Genomic DNA, 14516 nt, shown 5'->3' on the forward strand with positions numbered 1-14516 from the left:
TCCATATACTTTTGCCACTCACAGATATGTAATATGGGATCATTTTCCTCATTGAATAAATGACCAAGTCTTATATTTTGTCTCATTTGTTTAATTTGGTTCTCTTTATCTACTATTAGGACTTGTTTGAAAATCTGATGAAGTTTTAGGTCAAATTTATGCAGAAATATAGAAAATTCTAAAGAGTTCACAACATTTCAAGCACCACTGTATATTCACATTATCTGACATGTACTCCCTGTTTTTTTCTGTTTCTGATAAGTACTGGAAAGTAATGTTTAATGTAATGTTTGTAGTGTAAAATAATGACAAACCTACTTTATTAGTCAGGAATGCATATATTTAGTTGATGCCAAAACAATTGTGATGTCACTGTGCTGTCCTTGTGTGTTTACGTTTGCATTAAAAAAGGTTCCATGCCTCATAGTGGTACATGACAGATGGCAGCATGAAGCCATGCACATGCTGGCATGGTGACAGCATTAACGGATGGTTAAATAAAGGAAAAGCAGTGTGTCTTGTAATTGTTTAAGGTGGAAAAAGGCAGGAGGGTACGGAGAAGAGTACGCTCTGTATTCTTTTATTTTTTGCGGTTTAGCTCTCAAAACAATCAACATAGGGTTTATTTCACTGCTGTGGTCAACAGCCAAAGGTCGTGTCAGAATTTTCTGCCGCAGCTCTATTGAAAACAATGGAATGTGCTGTCTCCTGTTTACTGCCAACATGTAAATGCAGCATTACTGTCAGTTTTGCTTAACTCCACATCAGGCATGCACAAATACAACAATGAAGCATTACAGTTAGTAAAGTATTCAGAACGTATGTTGAGAAATGTAGTGTCAATCATATATATTTACATAAACACAAGACAACTATGATGTCACTGTTTTGTCTTTATTTTAATTGTTTGCTCTTTTCCTCCTCACCACCACATCAGCTGACAGTGTGCTAGTTGGAAACAGTAGGTCATGGTTGTTGGGTATTATTTCAGTTTGAAAGGGTTATTACTGTTAGAAATATCTAAGACTATTAGATACACACCAGCTGGTGTGGAGCTAAGCAAATACACCTTTCACACTCTGGTGGTTACTGGATCTAATAACAGCAAGAATTTATAAATAAAAAGACCAGAAAGGCGGACAGGGAAAACGTCACAGGACAGAAACTGTAAAATACAACAAAATAAAAACTAAAAACATTCAGATCAAGTAGGCTGAGAGTCTGAACTACAAGTCGTCACCGTCAGTTCCAGCCAATCCCATCGCAGGAAGCTCCTCCTCCGTCACCTCTTGTCGCAGCTCTGTGAGTTCATAAGGGTCAGCAGGCTACGTTCGTTTGTTGAGCTGCTTGTCGGCGTCCGTTGCCGGTATGTCGATTTTAATGCACGCGTGTACTTTGGTGGTAAAAATCCTCATCCTGCCGCTGCAGCTGTGGGAGCTGCTGGGTCTGTACCGATTCTACAAGCGCGTGTTTCCCATCCTCACGTATTACGTTAGCTTTTCATACAACCGAAAGATGGACGAGAAGAAGCGCGAGCTGTTTCGCGACCTGCTGCGCTTCTCTCCGCGCGATGGGCCGCTGCACCTGCTGGAGGTGGGCTGCGGCAGCGGGGCCAACTTTCAGCACTACCCGAGCGGCTGCAATATCACCTGCACCGACCCTAACCCTCACTTTAAGGATTACCTGCAGAAAAGCATGGACAAGAACGACCACCTGGTGTACGAGAACTTCGTAGTGGCGTCTGGGGAGGACCTGAGGGTCGTGGAGGACAATTCTATGGACGTGGTGGTCTGCACACTCGTTCTGTGCTCGGTTAAAAACACTCCCAAGGTTATCCAGGAGGCCATAAGAGTCCTGAGACCGGTAAGTTAAGCAGGTTATTGTCATCTGCTCAATCCCCCTCAAACCGGTTAAATACCCCGTTCTGTTTTTGGTTCTGACTGTTTGAACTTGTTTAAAGCACTGGCTCCAAATGTGTTCAGACTGTTTGGCTCAGATTGTTACACCGAATTCTGTGACCATCAAGTTGTGTGATCGTACAGGGCGCAATTGCGCAGTTTCTGTTCACACGAGCGCTTTACGCAGACTGCGTAAGCTAACTTACGCCGACGCGCTTTGATTTCTCCTTCTGCTGCATTCAGCAAGCCTAACGATGAGAAATGTGTGTTTACATTTTATATTGTCTAGAATTACGTAAATAAAAGTGTTTCATTACAAATCTTGTACACATTTAAGTGTCACATCAGGAAGGTCAGACAATATCTACTCCAGACAACAGCAAGCTTCTTTGCCTGAAGTAAGCAAAATGTCAGGCACAATAACACATTTTTGTAGAATATTAATAACACACTATACAAGTATCAAGTAACAGTCAGAATAATACATTTAATTTTGTCCATCACACATAATACTTTTATATTGCAAAGCTGCTGGAAGAATTATATCACACCCCTGCCTGTTCTGTTGTGCTAAACTGATAAGTTGTACCATTTCTAGGCTATTCCTACTCAGGCTTCATTTGGACAGTGGTCATCATGGCTTTCTGGATAAAAATTTGAAAGGTGTTTATTCTCCTATAAGGTTTTGGTTATTTTGTCATTGTTTTCTGTTATTATGGAGTCACATTGGGGTTATACATTCACATGGTAGATGACACATTTGCTTAGCCAGGTCCTGTCTTTAACCTTATATATAACCTTGGTTATATTGGCTTTAAATGAGAATGATGTAGTGACTGGTTTGCACAGATAAGTCCTGATACCAGAGTCATCAGTTATGACAGCTACAGTCAGAATGTGTGACCCCACTGCATCTCCACGAAAAAGTAGATTACTTTTTTTTTTTAGGAGGCTTAGCATGACCTTTTCAGCCAAATACAGCATTCATGACTGGAGTAGACAGATGGGTCTTGGCATAGGGGTCACCAATTCTGACATCTGCCGTCAAAATATGCGACTGCACTACATCTCCACAACAAATTGTGAAAACTAAACAAATCTTTTCAGGAAAATTACCATCCTTTTAACTTTTCAGCCAAACACAGCATTCATGACTGGAGTAGACAGACGGGTCTTGGCATACGGGTCTCCAATGCTGACAGCTTCTATTAGAATATGTGACTGCACTGCATCTCCACAAAATTAGTAAAAACTAACAAACTTTTCAGGTGACTTACCATCCCTTCACCATTTCATCCGAAAAAGACACTAATGACTTGAGTGGACAGATGGGCCTTGGCATAAGGGTGACCAGTTCTGATGTGACTGCACTGCATCCCCACAAAATATAATGAAAAATATAGCCGCAAGCGGCAATCTGCGGGGTCCAAGCACCAGGAAGACATTGAGGAGTAAAGTAGTGGCCCCTGGTTGTAGAAGGCAGCAGATCTTTAGATTTTTAAGAAAGATCTCCTTTCCCAATGATTAAGACCACTAGGTGATACATCTGCTACAATCTACGCAACTCATTTTAACATCCATGACAGGGATTCGAACCCACGACCTTAGAGTTCAAAGACATCCGCGGCAAAATCGCAGTTTTCGAAACAATTTATTGAGAGGAAGCAACAAAGAACCACGCACCATTTTAGGACAAAGTAGCAGCATAAATAAATTTTATGTCTCTGGCCATAGAAGACAGCAAATCGTTGGATTTTTAAGAAAGACCCTTCATTAAGATTAAGATAATTAAGCATGTGTTCACAACAACTGCTACAGCACCATCCAACATCTGTGACAGGGAATCAAACCCATGACCGTAATCTTCAAAGGCAGATGTTTTCATGGTGAGCTACAAGACACTCACAGCAGACCTGTTTTTTTTTTTTTTTGAGTGAATTTATTGGTACGGAGCAATAAGGAACTAAGCACCGTTTTGGGAATTAGTTCACACCTTGCAATTACTGTGACCACTGAGGTACAATTCCAAATGAAATCATCATAATACACTCTTAATTTGTCATTTTGTATATTTATGTCAAATTTGGTTATATTCAGACAATTATTGGTGTATTGTTGGCAGAATAAGTCAGTTCACACCAATTTATTCAAATCTTCAGCCACACTGTGCTTATGTCATGATATTTTCAATCTGATGTTTTAAATTTGATTTAAACTCAGGAATTAGTAAGAAACGTCTATTCTCCATCATTTTTCAACTGTGATATTACTGAAAGTTTTTTAAGACTTGTATTTGCAAAATTGTTAGGCTTAGTGGAAAACATAACATTCAGAAATGCTCTTCGCTTAATGATATACAGTAAAGCTTTCCATATATATGTCAACAATGATGTGCAGTTACTGATTTGGCTCCCTCTGGTGGCCAGAGAAAAACTGTTGCTCTGAACAAAATTTGCTGAGATCAAATAATAGGATTTCCTGTACAGTACAACCTACACATATTTGCAAAGTGAGAATTCTCATTAAGATGCACAATTTGAAACAATTGTCATGTTTTTATTGTTTTTATTCTTAGACAGAATAATTACATTTTAGATTGTTGGCAGTACATTGAGCATTGTAAGAGCCAACTTAAGCCAATTCAAGCCTAATGTCATACGTTTCCTCAGCTTATTACTGTCAAAGTATATATCATTTTTGGTCACAGTCAGAGCATGAGTGACAGATTTGTGGTCCCTTGTTTCCGATTAAGGCTGGACCGAACTGATTTTTCCATAACTTGCAATAATATTGTGCTTAAAAGGCAAGATTTTTAAAATGATTATTGATCATGAGACTTTAACAGTTGTTTAGAGACCAAGTTTGAGACGTTGCAAAAAACATTTCAGCAAGCAGTATGAGAACATCAGTTTTCAAACTCGGATGATTTACAGAAAAACAATACAGTTTTTTAAAAGACTTGTATACACAAAATTGCTTGGCTCAGTGGAATAGATAAAATTCAGACAGTTCCTTTGCTGCAAGATAGATGTTGCAAAGACTACGACCATAAGTATGTTTGAAGTCATAATTTGCATTTAATGCTGATGCTCCCTCTGCTGGGCAGAAGATATTACCCTTATTAATTGTGTGGCCAACCTGGGTTTAAGTCAAATTTCCACATTTCCTGTGCAATTTTGGAACATACATATAATTGCAATGTGTTAGATGTTAATGAGATGTGTAATTTGAAACCACTATCTTTTCTTTATTTCATCCATAGAAGAATATGACATTTTAATAATTACGCACTAGATTAAGTATTGTAGGGGTTTATGACAATCAATTTAAATGAAACTCTGCATGTTTCCTCAGAAAACAGTATTGTACAAGTTTACCAAGATTTATCACAATCACCTAAAAACTAAAGAATCTGTAGCCCCCTAAGTCAGAAAAGGCCAGGCCGAACAGATTCATTGGTGTCTTATGGCTGTTCTTTGCAATAAAGTTAAGGTTTTTTTGATAATTATTTACCTGCGGACTTCACAGATTGTTTGAAGACCAAAATTGAAACAATAGTCTTAAAATCCACAGACTAGTTCGAAAAGCTCAATTTTCAAACATTGATCAATCAAAGAAAAAGATTACAGAATTTTAAAAGACTTGTATTTGATAAAATGTCATTCTCAGTGTAAGCAATGATATGAATTGATCTATTTTGATCTTTGATAAAATTTATAGGACTTATCCTTGTTTATGCTCTATAGCGCCACCTCATGGCCAATTGAGGTCAAACTTTATAGGCTATTAGAGATTGTGTATGTGGACATATACTTTCATTTTTATGATGATTGGCCAATGCTAAGCCCTCCAAATGCCTGTTGAAAGCTTATTGGCCAAAGGCGGCCATATTTGTCCAATGATTCAGTTGTCCTTAATAGACCATGTAAATATTAGGCCATGGATACAGCATGCAGAGTTTCAGCTCAATTGGCCAAGCGGTTGCTGAGAAACAGATTTTTGGTTGTTATAGCGCCCCTATTGAGTAATCAGTATCAAGCTTGGGGGGCTTCCACAGAATCATGGGGGGTACAGGACTGATAAGTTTGATGTGAATTGGCCAAAGCAGTCTTGATCTGTAGCCATCTATGTGAATTAAGCCAAACCCAGAGGGTCTTAATTGGCATGTGGCAGCCATATTGTGTACAAATATTCAATTTTTTTTTATAATTCTTGACCTCCAGACTCCCCTGAACATTTTGAGACCAATATTGTTTTGATATCTTGAAAAACCTCAGACTAGTAGAAAAATGTAGATGTCACATATTATTTGCCCATTATGATGATAAATTTGGGGGCGGGGCTAAAAACATGCAGTGGAGCGTTGATGTAGAATAAAGCAAGGATTATGAAGAAGCAATAATTTTGAGTGTAGCCCCCATGGTTCAGGAGATATGGGCAAAAAGGTAAAATGTTGCTCTATAGCGCCACCATCAGGCCAACTGGGGTCATTTCAGTTGCCTGAGTAGTGGGGGGGGGGATCTAAACCTACCCTCTAAGTTTGGTCTTTGGATGACTTACGGTGTCTTCTCCACAAACCGTTTTAGGGCAGAAAAAGAAGAAGAAGAAAAAAATTCTAGCAAAAGCACTAGGCTTCCATGCACCTAAAGGTGCTTGGACCCCTAACTAACCAAATCTTTTCAGCCGACTTAACATCCTTTCACCTTTTCAGCCAAAAAAGCATTAATGACTGGAGTGGACAGACGGACCTTGGCATAGAGGTGAGCAATATGTAATCACACTTGGTTAGTTAGTTAGTGAACAACCAACCAAATATAATTCATAGACCTGAGATGATTAAGTTGTACAAGAAATGTTATTTGGTTGTTATGGAGATTTACTTTTTTGTTTGTAATGTTAAACCTTTAAGAAGCCCCTTTAGACAATAGGCAAAAGGCTCCCATCAGCAGTAATTTATAGCAAATGACTTGTGTATTTTAATTTTAATAATACAATATGTTTAATTCAGTTCTGTGTAGTTTTACTGGCTGGAGTTACATAGCTATACTTACTTTTATAATTTCGTTGTGAGTTTTGCTGTTAGGCATTCATTTCTATCTGCACTAATCATTTTCAACTTACCAATTAAATTTGAAATACTTCCATCTACATTATCATTATTATTATTGCTTAATTTGTGTTTTGTGTATTACTTTTTTTCTAGATGAAAATTTGATCTCGTTCACACATAAATTAAGACCTCAATTTAATTTAAAATCTGTTATATAATAGTGTTTATAACATATGACACTGTTATATAGTTAAATAGAATCAAATATAATGGTTGTGATTATTCAATTATATTTCACTGTATGTTATATAGTGGAATATAATGGAATATAATGGTTGTGTTATGTAGTGGTATATAATGTAGTGATTGCTGGCAAGATGCCCCTATACAATACATTTATTTTTGTGCTATAAAAGGAAAACTGCTCTTCAGTTTTTTGTTTTTTTTCCCCTTTGTCACCATTCTAAAGTCATGTAAAAGGTGGGTTTACTCCTACAGTAAACAGACAATAGTCTTAAGGGCAGGGGCGTTCTCCCCCATCATCCTCTGTAACTTTTGTAACATGACTATCATGATGAACATTGATTGTTTTTGGTCGTAGTAAAGTTAGCTAAAGCAGCTGTAAACATTGGCACTTTATATTTCAGACCTGAACCTTTCAATGTTATGAGTACTTTGAGTTCAATATGGATCCTGAAATAGTGAAACAAAGAATTTCTTAATAAAGGTAAATACCCTGAACACTTTGACCCCTATGCCAAGGCCCATCTGTCCACTCCAGTCATGAATGCTTTTTTTGACTGAAAAGGTGAAGGAACGGTGAGTCACCTCAGGAGATTTGGTTAATTTTTCACAATTTTTTTGTGGAGATGCAGCGCAGTCACACATTCTGGTTACCCCTATGTTGTGGCCCCTCTGTCTTCTCCAGTCATTAATGCTGACTGAAATGGTGGAATGGTAAGTCACCAGAAAACTCTGGTTGGTCTTTTTATATGTTTTGTGGAGATGAAGTCACATATTGATAGCAGCTGTCAGAATTGGTGACCCCCATGCCAATATCACAAGGATTTTCAGTATTTTTGTGGAGATGCAGTGGGGTCACACATTCTGAATGTAGCTGTGATAACTGATGACTTTGGTGTCAGGACTTACCTGTGCAACCCAGTCACTACATCATTCTCATTTATAGCCAATATAACCTAATTAAGGTTTAAAGACAGGACCTGGCATAGGCAATTTACCATGAGAATGAATCACCCCAATGTGACTCCATAATAACAGTAAACAATGATAAAACAACCAAAACCTTATAGGAGAATAACCATCTTTCAAATTGTTATCCAGAAAGCCATGATGACCACTGTCCGAATGAAGCCTGAGTAAAAACAGCCTAGAAATGGTACAATTTATCTGTTTAGCACAACAGAACAGGCAGGGGTGTGATATAATTCTTCCAGCAGCTTTGCAATATGAAAGTATTATGTGTGATGAACAAAATTAAACATATTACTCTGACTGTTACTTGATACTTGTATAGTGTGTGTCTTAATATTCTACAAAAATGTGTTATTGTGCCTGACATTTTGCTTTCTTTAGGCAAAGAAGCTTTTGTCTGGGGTAGATATTGACCTTCCTGATGTGACTTTTAAATGTGTAGAAAATTTGTAATGAAACATTCTTATATTTATGTACTTCTAGACAATGTAAAATGTAAAACACACACATTACTCATCATTAGGCTTGCTAAATGCAGCAGAACGAGAAATGAATGCGCGTTGGCGTAGCTTACATAGTCTTTGTAAAGTGCTCGTGTGAACAGAAACTGCAAAATGGTGCCCTCTATGATAACACAACTTGATGGTCGCAATTCAGTGCAACATGTTTACATGCACTCTGGCACAGTGCCTATACATATAGACAACATGCAGTATGTATTGGCACACGTATATATGCGTTATACTTTCTAGGATCTTATGGGCCCCAGTGCAAAAAAAGATGAAAATTTGTTTTTTGCTCTCTATTGCTATTTGAACCAAGTTGGTGCTGTAGGGTAGGCTGCTGTTTGAGATAGGGCTGGGAAATATGAAAATGTATATTGTTATTGTGATATTATGTCACAATACAATAGAATATGCTTTCTGAACATACCATGCTTATTGTCAGTGCTTGTAGAAGAATGACCAGCTGCCTGTTTCATTATAAAGAGAGCAAAATTTATCCCGTTTAACTAAATTTAGTGCAACACAATATGCCAAATATTGAATAAAAATCATTGTATTCAGTTTTTGGTAGTAAATGTAGCACTGCTGTTTCTTCTTTCTCTGTTCTACGTGATCAGATGTCTGAAAAAATAAATATTGTTACATATTGTGTATCATGAAAATTTCTATAAGTATTGCAATATTATATCTTTGCCATATCACCCACCTCCAGTGTGAAGTATTTTATTAAGTTATTATTAAAAGTCATAGATATAAAATTACATAAGTAGTGATGTCAGGGGTCCAGTATAGACATTAGGGGTTCAGTCACTCCACCAACTCTCCCATTCAAGACCCAGCGCGATGAACCCACCAGCACTGCAGGTAGTTACACCTCTACAATTGGGGGCTACATTTATCTTCAAATTGCCCATTAATATCAGTTTGGATCACATTTAAATCAGACAATGTTTACTCTGGCCTCATTCACCTACAAATCATCAAATCACTGTTTGAACTAACTGACTTCATCAGATTCATACTGGGATATTAATGTACATGTAAACATAGAGATTGAGGGTAAAGTTTGATCAGTAAAGGTTGTAAAATGTACATGTGAATTCAGTGTTTAAGACAAAAAGCCTCAAGAATCCATTTTCAGGTTTAGTAACACTGCATCTTAGTTCCAGCCATTCTGCTTGCTACGTAATCCTACCTGATTCCAAAAAACACATGGCTGCATTAGTAAAATTAGATTAACTTTTTTTTACCAATATTTGTTTATGTTGCCTATATATAAGCTCAAAACTTGGGGATTTTACATCTCATCTGGGAGATCAGTGCTGTACACAGCTTGTTTGTTATGAACTTAGTCCAGGTTGGAGATAAGAGTAAGACCCTAAAAAGGCAGCGAGCAACTTACTGAGTGTTGATCAGTGTACAAGGGACAGCTTTCCTATTCCATCTTACAGTATTTCTCTGAACAAGTGTTCCCCATATTACAAATACATTAGGCTAATGAATACACAGCAGAGCACTGTAACTAAAACATTTTGTTTTACAGGGTGGAGCATTCTTCTTCTTGGAGCATGTGGAGGCTGACCCCTCGACCTGGACATACTTCTTTCAGCATGTTTTCAAGCCTTTAATGTACACACACACACACACACACACACACACACACACACACACATACAAACACACAAACCATACAGAAATGCAGCCTATAGCATTCCATTACAGTCTTTAAAGTCTCATTCTCTTAGATGGCTTCAGACAATACCTACACAGGAAGTATTTACTTTGCACCACTTGCAGCTGCTTAAACATTTAATTATATTTTACAGCAGCTCTGACATTAGGCTATAGTAGGGGCCATATTGGGCCAGAACATGTCTTTGGTTTTTGTGAAAGGCAAGTAGCTTTAATCACATTTCCATCACATAGTATAATACACAGTCTTATCCACAAAGGTCAGTGTGGCTGCAGGTTTTTGTTCCAGCTAAGCAGGAGCACACAAGATCAACTGTTTAAAGGCTGAGACCATCTAATTAAACACAAATAGGTGAGCTTTTCCTTGGTTACAATGCAGACCAGCCCTTTGCGGTTAAGATTGAGCACTTATGTTCTACATTGTTGGCACCCATAAAAGATGTAACTTCCCTACCTCTAGATCCCAGTTTAACCCCTGGCAAGCCTATAAGAGAGACTTTTGCCATGTCTCTGAACAAACAATACACTATCCCAATATTTGTACTGAGTTTGATTTACTACTTTTCTTAGAACATGAAATTACTGTAGCATCTGGGTGTGAATGTGTGGATGAGATGCCTCTTTTGGTTGTGTGTTGTAGGTACTATATCGGCGATGGCTGTGAGACTACTCGTGCCACCTGGAAGCACATAGAGGCAGCTGGTTTCTCCGACTTGCAGCTTCGCCACTTCCAGGCACCACTTTTCTTTCTCATCAGACCACATATCTTGGGTTATGCTATGAAATAATGACGGCACAGTTGGACCGGTGACACAGTGGATTAACACATATTTTTGTATCAAATATGTTTTACTTCTGTGATATGATTTGGTAACAAATGAACTTGTAAAGCCATGTGTCAGTGTCCAATGTAACATTTTTCTCCCAGTGGCCCCCTGGGCCAGTAGATCAGTTTTACTGGCCCTTTGTATATTTTTATGGGTGGAGGCAAAGAGGAAAAAAACACACTTTTTCATAAACCTGTTAATTTATTAATTGTACATACACTGTAATGATTTGTCCAAACAACAAAGAACTGACTAATTTTCTTCTTAGAACATTTTAAAGAATATTAATTTTTAATTAATATTAATTAATATGTAATTAATTTTTGCCTTGAATCATATTGTGGCATCGCCACGCTACAGTATATAGTTAATGTAAAAAAAGAGAAATGTTTATGCTGGGGTGTTTGAAGTTAGACAATGACTTTCATTTTGAAGAGCGCTAAAATGGGTGGAGTGGTGAGGGAGGAAAGCTAGGTGTGTTTTTAGCTTCTAGCTAAGGAAGTCTGTGTTTTTAGCTTAGCGAGCTAACAGTTTGGCCACTGAGGATCAACAGTGAGTGCGCGCCTGTTCTGCTGGTTTTGTTGTGTTTTCTGGTGAATTCTTCAGTAAAGCCGAGTTGTGGACCGTAACCTTGAATTGTTTAGCTACGTTTCTCCTGAAAACCCTCAAAGTCGCACTATTAAAATATTCAGTGAGAACTGAGAATCTGAGGTGAAAGTACTAACTGCAAGTAAAAAAAAAAATGGAGCATTAGCTTAGCGAAGCTGGCAATCAGCGAAGAAGGCAAATCTAACTTACAGCTAAACCCAAAACAGAGCTCTTAGTTAAAATAAAACAGGCGAAAGCAAGCTAACTTTACTAGCCACAGCTGAATTTTAAGCTGAACTGCACATCGGAGCAGCGGCAGAGGGGGTAGAGACATTGTTAGCTAATTTGTGCACTTCAGTTGTGTTTTCATGGTAGAAAACACAGTAAAATGAGTCATGTTGAATATCTTCACAGTTGCAACAATACTGCAAGCTGCAAGTTTGATTCATTTAACATCAGTCTTTTTATGCCTCCTCTTTTTATTAACCTCAATAGCTGCCTTCCTCAGCTCTCATCCAATGTTTAGATACTGCAGACTTGAGCCTCACGGCTGATCGGGAGTCAGAAGTTATGACGTTGATGTACTTCTGAATCCTGATAGGCTGGATCATTTGGCACTAGCTGCAGAGGAGGCTCCTCCACAGACCGCCGCTGCTGAGGACATGTTATACCAGAGATGTGTTATAGCAGAGCTGCTGCTGAGGACGTGTTAAACCATACAATCAACTTGCCTGACATACTTTTTTTTACATGAGGCTGAAATTAGTTACTTATTCGTTTGGCTCCTTATTTGCCGGCTGAAGTTAGCTTTTTGTTGGCCGCTTCTCATTCAGCGAACGGAGTGTTCACAATCACATTTTCTGCGCAGTTTCCACTTTCACAGCCTCTAATAATGGAGAACTAATGTTGAAGGAATTAAGAATGTGTACTGTCCATGCTGAAGAAGGACTGTTAGAAACCATTAGGATTGAAACCTAAGGGTTTTGCTTTCTAATGGAAATTGGCTTAATGGTTTCCAATAGAGACCACAAGTTTTCTGTACAACATCTTTGGATCCCATTAGGAAACCATCACAGGCATTTAGAATCAGCCGCTAGTCACCTGTTAAACCGTCAGGATCCTTTACATTGTGGTATCAACCTGTTAATAGACGCCAAAACACATTACAAAACCATCAGGAATCAACAGAAACACTTAATGGTTTCTGTTGTTTTTTTTTCAGTTGGGACATTTGCCATACCATTGTGAATATAGAGAATATGACTCTAGGATACACTATATCGACAAAAGTATTGGGACACACTTCCTAATCAATTTTGTGGGAACAGTTTGTTGAAGGCCCTTTTCTGTTACAGCATGACTTTGCTCAGGAGCACAAAGCAAGGTCTATAAAGGCATGCCTTGGTGAGTTTGATGTGGAAGAACTTGACTGGCCCACAAACCTCAACAGAACCCCAACCTCAACCCCATCGAATAACTAGAACAGAGATTGTGAGCCAGTTCCTTTCGTTCAACATCAGAGTCTGACATCATAAATGCTCTTCTGGATGAATGAGCAAAAATCCCCACTGACACACTCCAAAATCTTATAGAAAGCTTACCAGAAGAGTGGAAGCTGCTGTTGCTGCAAAAGGGGGACCAACTCCATATTAATGCCCGTGGATTTAGAATGGGATGTCATAAAAGCTTCTGTGGGTGTAATGTGTAGGTGTCCCAATACTTTTGTCCATATAGTGTAATAAAATATTTAATTCTGCAGATACATGATGTTCCTTTGATTTATTTCTACTACATAATTTCGTTGCAAGTACTTTAAAGTATGAGACTGAAGAAAAAAATCTAGAAATTAAAACCTTTATTAATCTAAAGACGCTATTGCTCAGTATACCATGTTGCCAGTTATTTTTAGTTGTAACTAAAATTAAGAGTGGGATGCAGGCTCTCTTTTGAAGTTTTTACATTTTTATTTTTCTGAAATGTACATAGAATTTCAGCTTCCAATTTATTTTCCTGTGTCCACTATTTTTATTTTTTAAGTATTAAATCAGCTTGCGCTAGAATAAAATTCCTTACAGCGGAAGACTGGATCTCGATCTAGGACGTCATTTTTCTGGCCCGATGTGAATAATGTCATCAGCGTCCACCTGAAATTTCAGCTTCCTAACAGGGACAGAGTTCTCTGTTTGAAATCTGTTATTCTCTGCTGTTATTGTTTACTATCCGGTGTCGGCCAGAGGAGGATGGTTTCCCCTTTTGAGTCTTGGTTCCTCTCAAGGTTTATTCCTCTTGCTCTTGGGGAGTTTTTCCCTTGCCATTGTCGCCATCGGCTTGCTCATGGGGACTTGGACCCGGATTTTTCTGTAAAGCTGCTTTGTGACAACGCCTGTTGTAAAAAGTGCTATACAAATAAACTTTGACTTATTTATTTAACCTCATGAATAAATCCCTCAAAAATGTCACCTTCTTATTCATTTACTTTTATGTATGATTACTAATTGTGCCATATTCAGAGAAACTTGGTTCTTTAGCTTCATATACCAAACCTGAAGTACGAAACCTGGGTGTCTTTGCAGGTTTTATCTTGCATGCAAATGCAGTCACTAAATTAGCTTTTTATCATTTGAGAAATATCGCTAAATAATCTATCTTCTATCTCAGAGCGATGCAGAGAAACTTGTTCATGCATTTGTTACAAGCAGAGTTGATCACTGTGATGCTCTTCTTACTGGACTTCCTAATA

The 14516-nt window shown here is 38.1% G+C and overlaps 1 protein-coding gene across 1 annotated transcript; it reads left to right on the top strand.

Annotated features, from left to right (window-relative positions):
• The first annotated feature begins 1307 nt into the window (after nucleotides 1–1307).
• LOC118808265 (methyltransferase-like protein 7A) lies at nucleotides 1308–14232 on the top strand. The gene is made up of 3 exons (XM_036570811.1): nucleotides 1308–1863; nucleotides 10213–10298; nucleotides 11002–14232. The coding sequence occupies exons 1-3, from the start codon at nucleotides 1369–1371 to the stop codon at nucleotides 11147–11149; spliced, it is 729 nt and encodes a 242-aa protein (XP_036426704.1). The 5' UTR covers nucleotides 1308–1368; the 3' UTR covers nucleotides 11150–14232.
• The last annotated feature ends 284 nt before the right edge of the window (nucleotides 14233–14516 follow it).

Source organism: Colossoma macropomum, unplaced genomic scaffold, assembly GCF_904425465.1.
Source record: "Colossoma macropomum unplaced genomic scaffold, Colossoma_macropomum, whole genome shotgun sequence".
In the NCBI taxonomy this organism is placed as follows: Eukaryota; Metazoa; Chordata; class Actinopteri; order Characiformes; family Serrasalmidae; genus Colossoma; species Colossoma macropomum.